This window comes from Lynx canadensis, chromosome B2, assembly GCF_007474595.2.
Source record: "Lynx canadensis isolate LIC74 chromosome B2, mLynCan4.pri.v2, whole genome shotgun sequence".
Lineage (NCBI taxonomy): Eukaryota > Metazoa > Chordata > Mammalia > Carnivora > Felidae > Lynx > Lynx canadensis.
This window is the reverse complement of record NC_044307.1, coordinates 118,066,944-118,085,952: the sequence shown is the minus strand read 5'-3', so window position 1 is coordinate 118,085,952 and position 19,009 is coordinate 118,066,944. Positions and strand designations below refer to the sequence as shown.

General features: G+C 39.9%; 1 protein-coding gene across 1 annotated transcript in view; it reads right to left on the bottom strand.

The window, feature by feature from the left end:
* The window catches only part of L3MBTL3 (L3MBTL histone methyl-lysine binding protein 3), a 125,021-nt gene that overhangs the window by 85,853 nt on the left and 20,159 nt on the right, over positions 1–19,009 (bottom strand). Inside the window, 7 exon segments of the mRNA XM_030316321.1 lie at positions 1,955–2,046; positions 4,215–4,299; positions 6,360–6,492; positions 7,852–8,011; positions 9,499–9,573; positions 9,945–10,056; positions 16,773–16,889. Of these exon segments, the coding sequence (XP_030172181.1) occupies positions 1,955–2,046; positions 4,215–4,299; positions 6,360–6,492; positions 7,852–8,011; positions 9,499–9,573; positions 9,945–10,056; positions 16,773–16,874 (759 nt within the window). The 5' untranslated portion in view covers positions 16,875–16,889.

Sequence of the window (19,009 nt, the reverse complement as noted above, 5' to 3'; positions counted from 1 at the left end):
ATCAGATTCATAAAGATCACAATGTTTGATTACACAGTGGTGGCAAAGCTCTAGAGAAACAGGCACATACGTACATCACGAGCAGGGATTAAAGTGGCACAACCCGTAGCAATTTCACAATATCTATACAACAGGACGTTCTGTTTGTCTCAGGAATTCTAATTCTAGGAAATTAGTGCACAGCGATATCCACATGTGTGCAAAATGACAGGTGTACAAGGCTATTCACTAAAACATACGTGTGTGTGTTGTGTGTGTGTGATATATGTGTCCTATACTAACACACACACACAAGCCAACCAATAGGGAGTAGCTTAACTTGTTATGGAACAGACCTAAGATGCCATACGATGCACTATTATAGAAGAATGAAGAAGGGCATAACGAACTGAGATTTCCAAACTAAGTTAAAAAAAAAAAAAGTCTAAAAAAACACACACAGTATGTGTGACATATGCTACCCCTTGGTTGACGACAGGGAGGACAGGATCTGTGTCTGTCTGTGCTGATCTGGACACAGAATTTTGTAAGAAGGGAATATAAGAGGGAGCAATGATAATCACTTCAGGAGAGGAAGACCTGGGACCTGGAGGGCAGGGCTCTGAGGGACATACTGCATATTCTTCCAGTACTTTTATAGTGTCGATTACATGACTGTGTTACTGATTGGAGTAATTAGCTGCATTTAAGCTTTTTTTTGTTTTTTGTTTTTTTTTACATGTAAAAAGGTCTAGTCTACAAAGAATCAAAATTACAGAAAATAATTATATAGAACAAGTTCATATGTAATTACAGTTATGTTTAAATAATATTCTCAATGTAGATGTAATCATTATAACATTGACTCTTTGTTCACTTTTTTAAAACTCCCCATGTCCGGGCAACCGGGTGGCTTAGTTGGTAAAGCGGCCGACTTCGGTTCAGGTCATGATCTTGTGGTTCGTGGGTTCAAGCCCTGCTTTGGGCTCTGTGCTGACAGCTCAGAGCCTGGAGCCTGCTTCTGATTCTGTCTCCCTTTCTCTCTGCCTCTCCTTCCCCCAGGCTTGCTCGCTCTCTCTTAAAAACACATAAAACACTAAAAAATTTAAAAACAAAACAAAAACTCCCTATGTTAATGCATATATACCAAGGTATCAACAGATTTATTATGTACCATGATTAAATATAATTAAATAATTTAAATCAGGGTTCAGCAAACTATCCTCTCTCAGTCAACTCCAAACCTCAACCTGTTTTTGTAAGTAAAGGTTTAGTAGACTACAGCCATAGCCCTTCATTTATATATCGTCTATAGCTGCTTTCATTACAACAACATAACTGAGTCACTGCAACTGAGACCTGATGCCCCACAAAACCTAACACACACACCTTCTGGCTCTTTCACAGAATAAGTTTGCTGACCACCCCCCCCCCCGCCCCTTCAGCCCAGGGGCAGCAGCCCCTACTCAGAACTTCACTTGGTGTCTATAATTCTAACTGATTTTAAATCACTTATGACAAAATGTTTTTACTACAGTTAATGTAACACGGTAACTTGCTTTTAGGGTTTTCTTGAGAAATTATATAAACCTCAGTCCCTCGTTTTTGTTTCTCCCAAAGCCATAATGTTGACACGCAATTTCATGCTGGTTTTTCTTTATCTACTAGCTTTGCAGCAATAGTAGAGGTATCCCTCTTAAAAGTCATGAGTGAAATCCCAGTAAATGTCGAGACAAAAGAGCATGTGCATCTGCATGTGGGCCCATCGTGTGTGTTGGAGGACTGTGAGTACACATGCACGTCAGTTGCCCTTGGAGTTACTCCTCCGTGTAAATACACTCATGAAAACCATATGCTTGAGAAATGATCCCAAGTCACATTTCCCAAACACATACTGGAAACATCAATGCTAATTCCAGATCAGAATTCTAGAGTCTTCTCTCTTATAGACAATGCTTTCTAGAAGCGCCCATACCTCCTTGAACAGCTTTGCTGGCACTGCCACAGCTTTTTCCTCTTCCAGGTAGGATGCCCAGCACCAGGCTTTCTTTCCCTTAGGAGGCAAGCCTGAAAAGCAAGTGAGACGAAGATGATAGGGTTTCCAAATCTAGGAAGTCAAAGGGGTATCCTGTGAAGTCTCACTTCCCCGACTACTACCACGCCCGGTATTTCTCAGCCTCTTCCCAGGCCTCCCAAAGAAGCGAGAACTAAGAAGTAAACTGTGGTGTACAACCAGTTACAACGGTAGCTGCAGAAGAACCTAGAATAAAAGAAGGAGACACAGCAGGAAACCGAGATAGAACAGTATCATGAAACGAGATGATCAAAAAATGCCTCCTAAGGGGCGACTGGGTGACTCAGTCAGTTAAGTGTCTGACTTCAGCTCAGGTCATGATCTTGCGGTTCGTGAGTTTGAGCCCTGCGTTGGGATTCTCTCTTTCTCCTTCTCTCTCTGCCCCTCCCCAACTTGAGCACATGCTCGCTCGCTCGCTCTCTCTCTCTCTCTCTCTCGCAAAATAAATAAACTTAAAAAAAAAAAAAATGTTTCCTGGGGCACCTGGGTAGCTCAGTTGGTTAGGTGTCCTACTTCAGCTCAGATCATGATCTTACAGTTTCTGAGTTGAGCCTCACATCAGGCTCGCTGCTATCAGCACAGAGCCCGCTTTGGATCCCCTGATTCTCTCTCTCTCTGCCCTTACCCTGCTTGCAAGTGCTCTCTCAAAAATAAATAAACATTTGGAAAACAAAAAAAAGTTTCCTGAGATCAAGAAGCTGAGGACTGGGAAGAGGGCAGTGCACTGAGTACGTAGGGAATGGCTGCTAATCTGGGGGCGGCGGGGGGGGGGGGGGGGGGGGGGGGGGGGGGATATCAATTTAGCAAGGGCCAGATTTTGAGCAGCAAAAGAATACAGAAGTGATAAAGATATGCAACCAGCCAGTATCACTTTTACTCTGGGTTAATTTAACAGATAATAGAAATGAGGGAAGAGTATAATAGCTTGATGGGTAGCAAAACTGGGAGAAAGGTATTTAGGGGATGAGATGTGAACGGGCTAAGATGGAGTTCAAAGAGAAAAATATCTGAATACCTAACAGGGAAAAATAAATGACTAAAGGAACAAGGTTCCAGAAAGAGTCAGGGCCCTGAAGGTAGAAGAGAAGAAGGTTAAAACATTTGTGAGGCAGAGAGCAGAGTGAGAAATTTACCCCCCTCTAATCTCAGTGATGTAAAACAGAAGGTCACGTCCCCCGAGAATGTAAACGCCAGGCTGTGTGCCTGAGGCAGGTGGGAGTAGTTCATGCTTTATTTGAGAAATGGAGGGATGAACAAGACAGGAAGGCATCCACGCAGTGAAAGGCGCACTGGGTTCACGGCCCCGATTTGCAGGGACAGCATGAACAGAGAGGTCGGCAGTGGGGCTGCACAGAGTGGCGTGACCTCACGTGACACGCTGGCAGGCAGATGCTATGGGTCAACAAGGCAAGACAAAACCTGGTGGAGGACGCTGAGGCCTCCATGGAAGTGGCCAAAGGGCCATGATGCACATGGAGTTCAAGTTCATCCAGTCAAGTACAAAAGGAAAGGGTCCGAGGACTGGATTTGTCATGAAAACAAAGTGCTGCCCGAGGAACAATGACAGAAGCAAAAAAGGTTCCACATCAGGAGTTTAAAGTTTGAGATCAAACATTAAAAACTTAAAATCTTAGGGGCGCCTGGGTGGTTCAGTCAGTTAAGCGTCTGACTCTTGATTTTGGCTCAGGTCATGATCTCATGGCTTGTGAGTTTGAGTCCTGCATCGGGCTCCACGCTGGTAGTGTGGATCCTGCTTGGGATTCTCTCTCTCCCTCTTTCTCTGCCCTCCCCTACTTGTGCTCTCTCTCAAAATAAGTAAACTTAAAACAAAACAAACAAAAAAAAAAAACGTAAAATCTTAGGAAATAAGGACAAAGGTTTTAGAAAACGCACAGAAGGAGAAAAAAACCTACTCAACAGAAAAACATAGGAAGATGTTTTCAAGTTTGCACTGACATTATTCAAAAGTTACTCATTTCCATTTTTTTCTTTATCTACTTCTTCAAACCCCAATTTTTATGGAAAATTTAATCAAAGAAAGACCCAAAACAATACCTTAATGGCCCTTGTGTACATTATAATTAAGACTAAAATGTCTACCTTTGTGAAATATTTTCCATTTCATAAAGTCACAAGTAAACCATTTCTTTCATCAACTTACCCTGCTTTATTACAGTCGAATCACCTCGCCTTTTCCTTCGGGCTCTCTGCGAACCCCTCAGGATTCTTCCGTCTTGTTTGTTTTCCTACAGCAAGAAAGGGGAATTATGATTTTACAAGCTCATGAAATTGGCACCAACGAAAAGTTAGAGAGCTGTCAGAAAGCATTATTCTTTTTTGTACTTTTCTTCAATTTCACTTTGTAAGTTTTAAAGAAAGTAAGGATATAGGTCATATGAGAACTGTGTTGCTTTTGGCCTGAGGTCATTACCAAATAAGAACGTTTCCAAGAATTACACTCTGGAACTGCACAGATACTGTTCCTGCCTTCTTGAAGCACTTTCTTCTTGTAGCTCCTTGACCACTTTGTTCTGATTTTCCTCACACCCCACTGGCCCATCTTTCTCAGTCCCTTTGCTGACGTCTCCTCCAATCCAGTCCCTTTCTCTTCTCTATCGAATCCCTCTTCCTGGGTTTTAAACATCATCTGTCTGCCAAATATCCACAGTCATATCCCCTGACCTCGTCCCTGACTCCACACTCACGAACCCGACTGCCCACCTGGGATCTCCACTTGGAAGCCTAACGAGCATCTCAAACTCCTGATTCCAAAGGACTTTAACTTCTGTACTCCAGTTTTGCCTTCCCATCTTCAATAAATGGCATCGTTATCCAGTCAACTGTTCAAGCCAAAACTTGAGTTATTCCTGACTCCTCTTTCCTGATGACCCTGCCTCTAACATCTACCCTGAAATCAGTGACTTCTACCCTACACAGCCCTTTCAGCTAGTCTACTGCAATAAACTAACAGCCTTCCTTGATTCCATTCTCACTGTCACACATCAAAGCTAGAGCCATCACTTGGAAACGTAAACCCTATCAACATATTCCCTTGCCTTCAACTTTCCAGTCCCAGCCCACACAAAACAGAATGAAACCCCATTATTCTGGTTTATCATAAAGCATTACATAGGCTGGACCTCTTCAGCTTCACCTTACTCCACCCTCCCTTCACCTGTAAGGGTCAACCATATTGTCTTTATTTCCTCAACAAAACATATTACACATGCTCTCACCTTAGGGACTCTTCCCTAGCCACTCCATTGCCCAGGGGGCTCCTCACTCCTACTTTTACAAACCTGGCTCCTTCTTATTATCAAGATCACACAGTTCATGCCACCTTCTCTGGGAGGCCTCCCTGAGAACCCAACTGGAAGCAGTGAATCAATTCTCATGCCCGCCTGTACTTCTCACCGTAGCATTTATCATAGGCTGACATGTCTCCTGTTTATTACATGTCCCCTTAAAAGAATGTGATGTCCCTGCGAGGAGAGACCCTATTCTCCTAATGCTGTTCATCCCTGTGTTCCCAGCTCCTAGAAGAATGACTAGAAAATAATTGGTTGGTCGATATTGATCTGGAGGGAAATGCTTCAAGACCTCAAAGTTCTCTTTTCATATAGGACCATTAATATGTACTTTAGCAATATTTATGTTTTAATTAGCACATTTGGAATTAGTTTCCCCTAAATATACCTGACATTTATATGCCATTTTCTACCTACTCACATAGTTTTATGAGATCTGTCTGCAATTTACCAAAATGAGATTGACATTTTTTGCCATCAAGAGGAATTAAAGATTCATTTGTACAACTGAAGGTTTTGCTGTTGCCTTTTCTCTCCAGTAATAAATTTCAGCACTTCCTCACCCTAAGGGAGGAGTATTATTATTTATTATTCTCATTTTGAAATGCAGGGACATACCAAAGAGGGTAGACAGGTAATTTGTTGATGGTAACACAGAGAGTCATGGAACCAGCCCTGGAAGTCAGATAACTGGCTGCAGAGCCAGCACCTTTGACCATGGTGTTACTCTCTTAAGAAGTGCCCCTGTATCGGAGCACCTGGTGGCTCAGTCAGTTAAGCGTCCAACTTTGGCTCAGGTCATGATCTCACGGTTCATGAGTTTGAATCCCGCATCGGGCTCTGCACTGACAGCTCAGAGCCTGCTTCAGATTCTCTCTCTCCTTCTCTCTGCCCCTCCCTAGCTTGCCCTCTCTCTCTCTCTCTCTCAGAAATAAATCAACAACAACAACAACAAAAAGTACCCTGAGTTCTTTGGTAGTTGCATCAGAGATACTAACCATTTCATCATCCCGATCTTCTCCATCCTCCTTGGAGTCAGCTTTCAGAGATAATTTTGGTTTCTTCTTCCGACTACACTTAGGATCTTCTTCCTCATTGTCCTCTCCTACATCCCTTTCTTCCTTCTGATCTCTGTTGTATTTATAAACCCAAAATAATGACAGGAAAACAATACCTGTCAAACATCTACACGGTGACTATCATGCAACTTAAAAAAAAAAAGTCATTTAACCACCAGGAGAAGGAAAAACATTTAACCACCAGGAGAAGAGTGTAGGCATTAGGATATCATAGCTAAGGAACACCTAAAACCATTATCATATATGACTCTTCAAAGCAGAAAATGGAAACTAGCTTATATATTAATTTCAAAAGGGGATCAGTACTATATGTGAAACGGGTTCTAACAAGTTTAAAATGATTGGTCTTTCACATCTGCCATCCATACTAATAAAAGAATCAATTACTTAGAGATATTTTAGTATTCGGGGCAATTTTAACGCAAAGATCCAGCAATTATTAACAATGACAAGTGCAACTAAAAAAGGCCAAGTATAACTTTGTAAAATAAAAGTTGGCCAGCAAAAACAGACAATTCCCAGGCCTACCCTGGTTAAAATATCTGGGAAATCCCACTAAAATGTAAGTGTCAAGTCACTTATTTGTGTTATACAATTATATGAAGAAATACACCTCGGTGATAAGCTGAACTTTGTCAGACAGTCCCCAGATGGCCGAGTCACATAGCACCACCAGCCACAGCAGACGTCCCTGTCTCGTAATCTTCAGTCTACAGAAATCTACAGTATTGTGACTCATTAAGCCACTCTCTATGGCCATCTTCAGTCAGCTGGTTCCCAACCTGTGGAGTTTTAGCTGAGTTACTGAAGAATCCCCCCAACATAAAAACAAAACTCTGTTTCCATAAACATCAGCGCCATCAAAATGTACGTAGCCCAGAGAAATTTAAATATTCTCTTGCTAGGGGGCACTCACTGGAATCAAAAGGCTAAAGAAAGAGGCAGAGGTTGTACTTGTAGGTAGGACTTAAGCGGTACAACTAAGATCAGACATGACTGAAGTCAGGAGGTCCAGTAATGGGATCAGGGTCCACAGATCTCTAAAGGAAAAGTCTCTGGGGGAAAAAAGGGGCATGAAGGTGTGACAGATGTCAGGGAGCCTCTGTATTCCTTAGCACCTTGGACTCTAAAACCCATTTTATAGGGGCACCTGGGTGGCTCAGTCGGTTAAGCGTCCGAATTCAGCTCAGGTCATGATCTCACAGACTGTGAGTTCGAGCCCCGCATCGGGCTCTGTGCTGACAGCTCAGAGCCTGGAGCCTGCTTCAGGTTCTGTCTCCCTCTCTGTCCTTCCCCTGCTCACACTCTGTCTCCTTCTCTCTCAAACATAAACATTAAAAAAAAAAAATTAAAAATAAATAAATAAAATAAATAAAACCCATTTTATAGATGGAACAGGGCAAAAACCTACTTGTCTTTGATATGCCGGGCACAATTCTGGCTGCAATAGTTTCCTCCAGAAAGACACTCATCTACATTGCCATACTGACAACAGTTCTCACAGAATTGAAGCCCTTCTACTTTCACTGGATCCTTCAACCTGAAAGGCATCCCAGTCTTCTCTGAAAAGACTAGAAGATGAAAAGGGGAAAAGAACAAAAACAAAAAAAGCACACACAGAAAAAACAATTAGAACCATGACAGAAAACATTCCAAAACACAGTCAAACTTTTCCTTCTAATAATTTTGTTAGCAACACAATAAAAGATAATATTTGCTGAATGAATGAATGACCAACCTACTGTGCTTGGGAGGGAGAAGAGGATGGGCTTGGCAGGAACCACTCAAATCATTTACACAACAAAAAATACTCTGCAGGAAAGATAAAAGTTTGTCTAAGGCTTTTTCTACAGAGTTCAAAGTAAAATAAAGAAAATTTCATTATACTTGACTACACTTGAAGTACAGTATACTATACTTCACTATACTTGAAGATGAAACTGTTAGTAATCTGCAGAATCCTATTTTATGGATGTATCTGACAAAAAAGGCTTATGTATGTTATTTCATGTTTACAACCTTCTGAGGAGTGGGTTTTTTCTACTAAATTCGTTAAATCGACACCTAGTTTACTTTGAAGGTAGCAGATCTCCTAAATTGTAATTATCCCAAATCATTTAGGAACTCACACTTCCTTTCCCCTGAATTGTTAGGCTCCTCATGCATTCAGCAAACATTAGGTGCCAATTTACGCTAGACACTGATAATGATAGTATAGACCTTGCCCCAGAGAGCTCACAGTCTAGAGGAGAAGACAGACAAGAAAACCAATACTTATAATAAAATGTGATACATGCAGTAATCAAAGCATGAACAAGTTCCAGGAGTAGTACAGAGGAAGAAGTCATTCACTCGGCCTGGGGTGAGGTCAGGGAAGGATTTTCTGATATAAAGCCTCAACTGGGTCTGGAAGGCCAACAGAAATTAACCAACTGGACAAAGAGGGAAACGGCATCTGAGCCAGAAGCAGCAGCAAGAGCAAAGGCAAGGGAGTGTGAAACCACATGATGCATTGAGAGAATTCCATGGAACCCAGTGCTGCTGGCACTGCCAGAACACGGTGTACAGAGAACAGAACAGAGAGCGAAGAGACAAGGCAAGCAGGTGGGCGCGTGCCACCCAGATCCTTGTAGGCTCAGCTAAAGAGACAGTACGAAGTCAGTGAAGTGTCAGAAAAGCAATCTACAAAAGTTCCTCTGACTTGAAGGTGCGGGATAAATTAGGTGAAATTAGAAGCAGAGTGATTCTCTAGGAGGAGTCTGCAATAGTCCAGGTGAGAGCTGCTAAGGGCCTACATTAAGGCAGTGGCAGTGGTCATTAGTAGAAGAAGCCAGATCTGAGACATATTTAGGAAATAAAAACCAACAGGATGGAGCAACAGGCCATGGGGCTGGGGGAGAACGAATTCAGGATGACTCCTAGATTTCTTGCTTGTCCACTGGGGGGATGGTGCTACCATCAACTGAAATATGGGTTACAGAAGAAAGAGCAGGTTTGGGGGAAGGGGAGAAAGAAATAGAAAATGAATCGCATTTCAGACATGTGGAGTTTGAGGTACCTGTGGGACATCCAGGTGGAGATGTCCAGTAGGCAGGTGGAAATACGGGCCTGGAGCTCGGGGGAGAGGTCGGGGCTGGAGATATAGATTTGGGAGTCATCAGCATATAGGTGTTAGTTACAACCATCGGAGTAGATGAGAAAAAGTGGCAGGCTTTTGGCTAAATCACCTGGGTAGGCTATTGCAACACTGGATTTACTTGGTAATAATTTCCAATTAACCTTGTGCTATTACAGATCTGGCATTAGGAAAGAAGACAGTTTATAGTTATTTTAAAATATAAAAGTTGGTTCCATATGAGTTTTGTTATAGAAATTCACCTAAGAACACGTGACATGAAAATCACCCAGGATCTTCAAAGTTCCAGCCTATTGTAAAACCTAGGTAATTCTTATTTTAAAACTCTCAAAGGAAAGAAAATGGCAATGCAGACGACCCAGTCTTACCTTCCTGAGCAGTTGGTACCATCCAAGTTGTGGTAGCTGTTGCTTTTTTGACATTTTCCATCTCGCTCTCATCTGTGATAACTTCCAGGGCTCCAAACTCGTTTACCCGAAACTAGCGACAATATGGTAGAAAGAGGCAAAACTTACAAAGGTGCTCAGGACAGTAGTCATTGGTGGACACAGAAAGTCTTTAAGCAAATTAGTTATACTTTAAACGTTCATTTGAGCAACTGTATCTAGGTAAGCCCTCTACCAGCAGTAAGCCCTCTGCATTTTACAGATTTGGGGATTCGGGGAAGTAAAAACAGAAAACAGCAAGGTACTTCTTAAGGTACCACACAACCAGCCCTGCACTGTGCTATAGAGATGCCAGCTCACTTAATGTGGCCTATCATTCTGAACACCAGTTGTTGCTAAGACTTCTGTTTCCTACTTCATATTACTACTTCCTTAGTAACCAAAATTACTAAAAGGAGAATTACTATCTTCCCAGGAATCAACTTATCTCACCCGAGCTCACCTAAGTCCAAGAGAAGGAAATCTCTATTCCGGAAATAATGACCTGCACGCCTATATCCTTATATTCCCGGAGGTAGGTGAGGAAGGCTGAAGTGTGAGCCATGTGACCCCCAACTCTCCACTTCTTTCTCTCACTGCTCTTTGGACTTCTCCACCCCATTCACCTCTAATCCTCCAAACAACTGGTAACGTCTACGAGATCTGAACAAATCTGCTAGCTACAGATCAATTCTATCGCCAAAAAGTACAGGCGTTTTGACTTCATGGACATTTTGACCCCAAATGTTGAAAATTTCCTCTCACCTCATGGCAAGCTGCAAACCTAGTATGTTTCTCGAACAGCCTGGCTGTACTGTGTGTGCATGTTGAAGGCTTACCCACTATCTATGTGCAGGGACCCCTCCATCCTCTTTGAAACAACTAGGTGTACTCTCCTATTGATGAAGTTCAAAGTTTTCCATATTCCTCTGTTTTCCCATAAAATAGAATGATATTAGGGATCCACTAATTTTGACAGTTGATGAAGAACTGGAAAGTTCACAATTCAAAAGGATTATACGACTTTTCGCTTAACGTTTTTAGAGCTTTCACAGAAATCTATGAGTATGCAAATATGTAGCAGTTAGGCTTAAGACCTTCCATTTTGCAATCTAAAACATCTATTTAGTCAACATGCCAACAGAATCATTCACTTAACCAAACTAGATTCAGAGTACAAGTCAGAAAAAGCTGAAACAAAAATTACTAATTATTCTTTCCACCAGATAAAAACAGCACCTTAAGTAACTGTATGCACACAGTGTACAATAATTAAAAGCTTTTTAGACTGAAGAAGTTGAAATAGTTGAGGAAAGTGAAAATGGTTTCTTCTATTACATATTTCAGATACAAGTTCCCAGGTAACATGTGTATACTATACTGAGTGTGTTCGCCTAAAAATGTCAGGCTAGGAAGTGGCAAAAAGTTAAGTGGGAGGAAAGGAGCTAAATATAACTTTACTTTTGGGGGGGAAAATAAATTTTTAAATGATCCACTCTGAAAACAGAATATTTCAAAATAAAGCTGACAGTACCATCTACTGGGCAAGAACAGAAAAAACAAGCCATAATGATTACTAATTAATGATAGTAAAGAAGAACACAGAAAATCAATTCTGAATCAAAGTTTAAAAAGGCATTAGGCATCACCTTTTTAATTCAGTCCAGGTAGGTAATTTTACTTTTATTAGATGCCAATATTAATTGATACTTATTTGAAAGATACAAAATGTGAAAAATAGCACCATTTTCATCACATGGAGAATCTCCTGTGGTGTAAGTTTCCAAATTACTGCTACACTGTAAGCCACCCTGCATTTCCAACAATGAGAAAGAGAACACCACCGAGTGGAATCTTTGAATAAAAATCCAGAGTTATGACACTTGGAAGCTTTAAGCTCAAATACTTTCAAAGTTAAAAGGTAATATCCCCACAATACAACAATTAATCCTAGTTGTCTTTTCCTTATAATGTTTATTGCCAGCAACTGACCTATAGCCAAAGTACAAATGAAAGATGTCATGACACTTAGGGACACAATTAACTCCTGTAAGTCAGGTATCTATAGTTGGACTTTAGGGGATTGAAGAATCCCATGAAATTCATACAGAATGATGTCATGGACACATACATATTTTTCTGGGAATAGGGTTCTTCAGTTTCATCATAGTCTCAAAGGCATCCTATAACCTTGAAAAAGTAAAGAACATTACCCTAACCAAGTTACTTTATCTCAAAAATTAACCGCAAAGTGTTTTCAAAGTATCCTGTCATATGCAAAAAAAACACAGGGATCAATTTTTTTTTTTTTTTTTCTGGCTTCTCAACTTGGATTTACTGTCTTTCACAATATTAGTACTGCTGAAAATGCTGGACAACATAGGTTGTTAGGTGCTGTTAACATTACTGGAGTTCCACAAATAGCATTCCAGAAAGACTGACACATTCCCTAACATTTTTCCCCCCAATAAAACACTCAGAAATGGGTAATGCTTTCATGAATGGTTTTGGAGCCATGGAAACTTGAAATAATCACTTTTATTTCTTTTTTCAAAGTTATGAGTTCTTTTAACCTAGACATCTAAAAAGCAGCATAAAAATCTATTGAGTGACTCCATTCCAAATCAAGAACATCAAAATTATAAACTCTACAAAAGAAATTTATTAAATAAGCACATCAAACACATCAGCTGACACTGTAATTTGTTCTACTAGTGGAAACATCTAAGTCAATCAGAAAACAATTATGCCTGAAAGATACAAGGGATTGCAAAGGTTTGTTTGGCCTGGCTTGAACTACCTTTAATTGATTCAATTCTCTTTATTTTTGCTTGTAGAGGCAAAGGATCCTTTGCTTTTTGCCTATCTTTAAGAACAGATCCTTAAAAGGCACTGCTGAGGTTAGTATTTTTGTTTTGTTTTATTACTTTCAATGTCGAAATATGAGTTCTATTTACCAATCTGTTTTAAGTGCAAAGATATTTGGTAACTAAAGTTTTCTGAACATTAATCACAACAAGCAAAACTGTGCACTATGAGCACGGTGTTTCCAGTTGGGTTTCTGCCCTGCTGCCGCAGGGTCTTGCTCTCAGTTAAGTGGCAACTATTCTTACTAGATAAGATGCTATCGCTCTCAGGAGTATATCTGCATTTTACTGAGGGATTCCAAATGGCTAAATCCTTATGACCCAGAGGAATAATCCTCTGTGGATAAGTTTCAGACATCATTACAAGTTCAGAGAGAGAGATTGCTTAGGGACAGGGAGCCCCAGCATGCACCTTCCCGCTACCGCTCATTGCCTGCCTGTTCTTATGGCTGGCCCTGAGATATTAGTCTACAAATACTAATTTGCCATTTTATAGAATAATTAGGCAATGGTGCAGTTTCCAAAGCTTGCTTAAACAAAAATGTCTTGTTAATGACGATAATATTTTCAAGGAGGCCCCTGGACACTTGCTGTTCTCCCCTAACACTATACTTTCTTATGCTAGTCCTTCTTTTCGATGCCCTTCTCTTTCTTGCCTGCTGTCCCTGACCCACAAAATCTTCATATAGATGCCGACCTATTTTCGGGTACTTGAAGCTCATATGACAACTACTTCCCCGAAGCCTTCCTGATCCCTCCAGCTAAAATGATACCTCTTCTAAATCGCTATAACATTTTCTCTGTATCTCTTTTGATATGAAAACATTTTCTCTCTTTAGACTATAGTATACTAGTGGTAAGAGAATCGATTCCAGTATCAGAAAAGCCTGGCTTTAGACCTAGTTCTGCCAATTATCTTGACCTTGAGCAAATGATTTAACCATTCTGGGCCTCTGTTTTCCCATCTGTAAACTGACAACAATGATAGGAACTACCTCAAAAGGATTAAATGAAAGGATTAAATACAAGGATACAGATAAAGTGTTCATCAGAGAGTAAGCTTTCTATTCTTTCCCCTACTGCACCTGAATGGAAAAAGTTTTTGTGCTCTGTTTTATATAAAGGCTGTTTAGCCTCCCTGAAAAGGGGCAAGGGAAACAGTATAAAGGAACGAAGGTTTGAAGCCTTCAACTAGACAGTTGGGCTGGAAAGGAAACAAGATGGCACTGAGGAGTGAAACGAGACACAGCCAGAGGGAAGTAGGGGCCAGACCACCAAAAACTTCTGGGGTAAACTTAAGGGGATTGACTTTGCCACGAAAGACAGGAAACTGCTAAAAGTTTTTAAGCAGAAGAGTGATATAATTTGGCCAGCAATCATGAGGCTTTTACAGAGAAACATACTTTCAAAATGGTAATAAACCGAAGCATATAAAAACCTGTTTACATGATAAGAAACTGACTTCTATGTAGTAGTTGATTGTACTGGCTGAACTAACCTGAGCTTCTTGTCTTAGGATAGCACCTTGTTTATTAGGAAATCTACATGCCTACACCCACTACAAAAAAGTAGCTTCAATAAGGTAAAGTAGGGGGGCTCAGTCGGTTAAGCGGCCGACTTCGGCTCAGGTCATGATCTCGTGGTCCGTGAGTTTGAGCCCCGCGTCGGGCTCTGTGCTGACAGCTCAGAGCCTGGAGCCTGTTTCAGATTCTGTGTCTCCCTCTTTCTCTGACCCTCCCCCGTTCATGCTCTCTCTCTCTGTCTCAAAAATAAATAAACGTTAAAAAAAAAAATTAAAAAAAAAAATAATGTAAAGTAGGCAAAGCATGATGTGAAAGAGCAAATTTCATGCTTTATTCAAAGTTCTTTTTAATATCTTAATTTTGTGAAAAATCAATTTCTCAATCAGACCTCTGAAGCAACTCAGATATTAATATTGGGAGCAAGTGATTCAGAAATCCTAAATTAACACAATCAACTGACTATCTGAATCTCTTCAGATAAAAATGGTTATGAAGTAGAAATTTTTTTTCATTTTTTTTTTAGAAGTGGGGTTTCATACTGTCTACAGTACATGAAGTGAACTGGATACATAGAAATTACCCACATAATTAGATGAGCCTAAAAGTCAAATAAAATAAACCAGATTGTAATACCCACTAAGTGGCTTAATTACCTGATTACCTTAATAAAAGTAATAGGCTAATTCCTAAGATCTATTGCTTAGAAAACCTTCAGGCAATTTAAATTTCTTAGGGATTGAAAGTTCAAAACCTAACTGAACAAAAATTATAAATTTCATCATCCACCTGACATCAAAAAAAAAAGCAAGTGAGAAGAAGGGACCAAAATGTACAAGCAAAATATGAGAATAAAGCAATTTTAAAAAGGCAATTTACATAATATATCACAAAGCCAGAAAAAATACAATTTGTTAAATGTTTTCCATATGTTATATTTTTCAATCCTTATAACCACCTTGTGACATAGATTCTATTTCCTCATTTTATACATAAAGATTCTGAAAGTTAGGAAATTTAAATAACTTGACAAAGCTCATATAGCTACTATGAGGCTGACATTATGAGCGTCTGGAACGGTTTTTCTTTCTGAAAAATTTCAGCACTCAATTCCCATCATATCTAATCCAGATGAACATTTGGAGAATGTTAGAGCAGATAAAGTCCTTAGCATTCATTTAATTCCTTATTTTACCAAAGAGGAAACTGGCCTGAAGAGATTGACTGACTAGTTCAAGGACATACAGAACTAAAACTAAAAACCGTATCTCCTTTTCAGAATTCACTGAACCTCACTGCGATATTTTTGTTAAGCTTAACAGATAGATATGTTGGCACATTGCACTTAATTTAACCTAACCCAACTAAAATCTGGGTATTTTTCCAGTGACAGACTGTCCAAATCTCACCACTGAAGATGAACTCGGATGGGCTTGGCTGAAATACTCGTCAAGTAGCCACTGGATTCCAGGAAGCCAATTATTAGGGGGCAGGAATTTCTATTTGAGATAGGCCAGAACATCAAGCACTAGAGGGAAAAGCCAACTGACAGCCAGTTAGGGTGATTAGAGGTTCAAAAACCTGAGTGACCAAGTACAAACAAAGTCTAAAAGGCCACAGACAGGTTCAAGGTCCCAGAGATAGGATTAGAGCAAAAGCAAATTAGAATTGAGAGGTGGGGTGGACTGGCCTCCTGGATGAGTGCTTGCGTAACTGTTTCATAGGGCAGCAGAGGTGGGCCTAGAGTGGGTTCGGGAAGCCTTGGGAAAAGGGGCAGGATAAGCACATAGTAAAGAGGCACACTGAAGCATCATTCTCTGAAGAGAGTTCTCCTCTATATAAAAAGCAGCCTGGTTTACAGGAAGGACCAGCTTTTGAACAAATGATTATATAAAAATTCGTATTTATCGTATAAATAATTTAAGGGAGGAAAATAGTCCTGTCTATTCAATATTTTAATATTATCCAGTTTTCAAATGAGAAAGCTAGGGCACAGGGAATGTGGTTATTCATTTAAAGTTCTCAAGTTCATTATTACAAAATATATGAAGCCAGGTCTTCTAAGCCTACCATTTCCATATTTATTGTCCGTCACGATAAAGTCAAACCAAGGGTGATCCCCTGGAAGCTATAATTCGACTTCTGCAAAATAAGTATATGCCAAAATATTCTCATCCACCACCCCAAGTGACAAAGACTTCGGCCAATTTGTCAACATTCCAAATTGTCTTGAAAATTTACTGTAGAGGTCTAAGTATCATATAAGACCTAGAGCATTATGCTTAATGTTTTTAATTCTTATTTTACATACGTAGTCAAACTCCTTTTAACAAATAGCACAGAGATGCACACACAGATAATTGTATTTAATAAAGACAGCTTACCTTTAAGTCACTTCCTGGTAGCGTGCCTACTCCATCTTTCCAGTCCATAACACTGAATACATCAAATTCTTGACCACTTGTGCTAGAGGCAGATTCAGTCATGATTTATTTTGGAACCTGGAAGGGGGAAAAAGGCAGATCATTAAATACTGTACGTACAGATCAGTTTTTATTTTAGTGGTCACTACTTTGGTTTCCCTTAATTACATAATTTTCTTGATCACAATATCCTATATCCATAGATCTAGAATTAAGTGCTTTGAAAATATCACTAACATTTTTTCTAGTACAATCCCTGGTAAATTTATGCATTTTTTAAAATATTTACTTTGAGAAAGACAGAGTGTGCATGCGCACATGAGCAGGGGAGGGGCAGAGACAAGGAGAGAGAGAATCTAAGCCGGCTCCGTGCTGTCACTGCACAGCCAGTCACGGGGATCAATCACGCCGATCGTGGGAACGTGACCTGAGCCGAAATCAAGAGTCACTTAACTGAGCCACCCAAGCACCCCCTAATCCCTGGTAAATTAAAGAGGAAAGAATATACGTAAAATTTGTAAAGTGTCGATGTTTCTATTCTTAAAAAAGGAATTCACCGTTTCATAGCACATTCACTTAAAACAAAAAGTCATGATATATATCAACAGAATTTCTTGCCCACTAAGTAGGGGGTTTTGTTGTTGTTGTTTGAAGATATTGATGACAGAGTGGGTATGGATAAAGGACAAGACATTAAATGTTAATAAGCAAAATGAAACCTTTTCGATGATAAAAAAGAACAAGAAAATTCCAGTCCATTAGGACTATCATCTATGCTAATTTGTCAGTTAAGTTTGTTGTATCAATTCAACAAATACATGGTGTGATTGACTCTCTCAGTGAATTGATTTTTTGAATTCAGTTGAGATATCCACCAATTTGAGGTTCTGGAAAATAGGAAAACAGTCTTAAAATATACAGCAAACACTAATAATAAGGCTATGTTAAGAAAACCAAGTCAACTAGCTAAACTGTGATAATCTGTTTAATTTTCATTTTTCTAAACTGCAAAACAGTTTTCCATAATCATATTGTTAGTAATTGTATTGAGACTGTTATTCTGAGACTGTTGTCTATGTGGTATGGGATAAAAGAAGTAATTATGTTGGTGTCATTGATAAGCAATGGAAGATGGATTAAAGTCCTAAAGATGCATTTTTAAACTTTTTTTTTTTTTTTAGGGGCACCTGGGTGGTTCAATTGGTTAAGCGTCTGACTTCGGCTCAGATCATGATCTCACGGTTTATGGGTTCGAGCCCTGCATCAGGCTCTGTGCCAACAGCTCAGAGCCTAGAGCCTGCTTTGGATTCTGTGTCTCCCTCTTTATGCCCCTCCCCCCCTCACACTCTGTCTCTCTCAAAACTGAATAAACATTAAAAATTTTCTTTTTACAGATTTTTGCACGCAAGTGGTGGAGGAACAGAGAGAGATGGAGACTGAGGCTCCGAAGCGGGCTCTGCGCTGAGAGCTGAGACCCAATGTGGAGCTCAAGCTCACAAACCATGAGATCATGACCTGAGCCAAAGTTGGACCCTTAACCAATTGAGCCACCCAGGTGTCCCTAAATTTTAATCTTTTAATGCATTTTAATCTTAAAAAATTTGCATATTTTCTAGCCTTGCCCACTGACAGAATCTAGAAACAACCACCAATCAACAGTGATGAGCAGCCAAGTGCGCAGACTGTGGGCTCTAAATAGCACTTCTCTGAGGTCTTCCCAGAGAAGGGGCTGATTTCTGTTCAGTGGCAGGAAATGTGCAAGATGAGTCTGGAACTTCTTGTCAAAAAAAAAAAAAAAAAAAGCAAGGAAGCTATCAAAGACAACAGAGATCATATCAAAAGAACTTAGAAACCAATCTGAAGAGGTTCCTGCTGGCCAAAGAATAGTAGCTGCATGAATTGAAACACATCAAATAAGTTTAAATCTGTGAGTTCATACTGACATTGAAAACAAACAAACAAACCAAGAACACCTACTGATCACCTTTTAAGACTACACAGCAACCAACTCATTATCTGGAAAAAGAAACAAGGATTTATCCTGTCTATATTGCATGAGATCCATGCAAACTGTATTCCAGGGTAACGCAAATCAATGGCGAGAGGAAGTTTCAGTTTAGAAAGAATCCTGCTAATAAATAAAGAAGGAATGACAGAACTGAAACATTACCATTTTCAATCCTTGATACATTAATGGC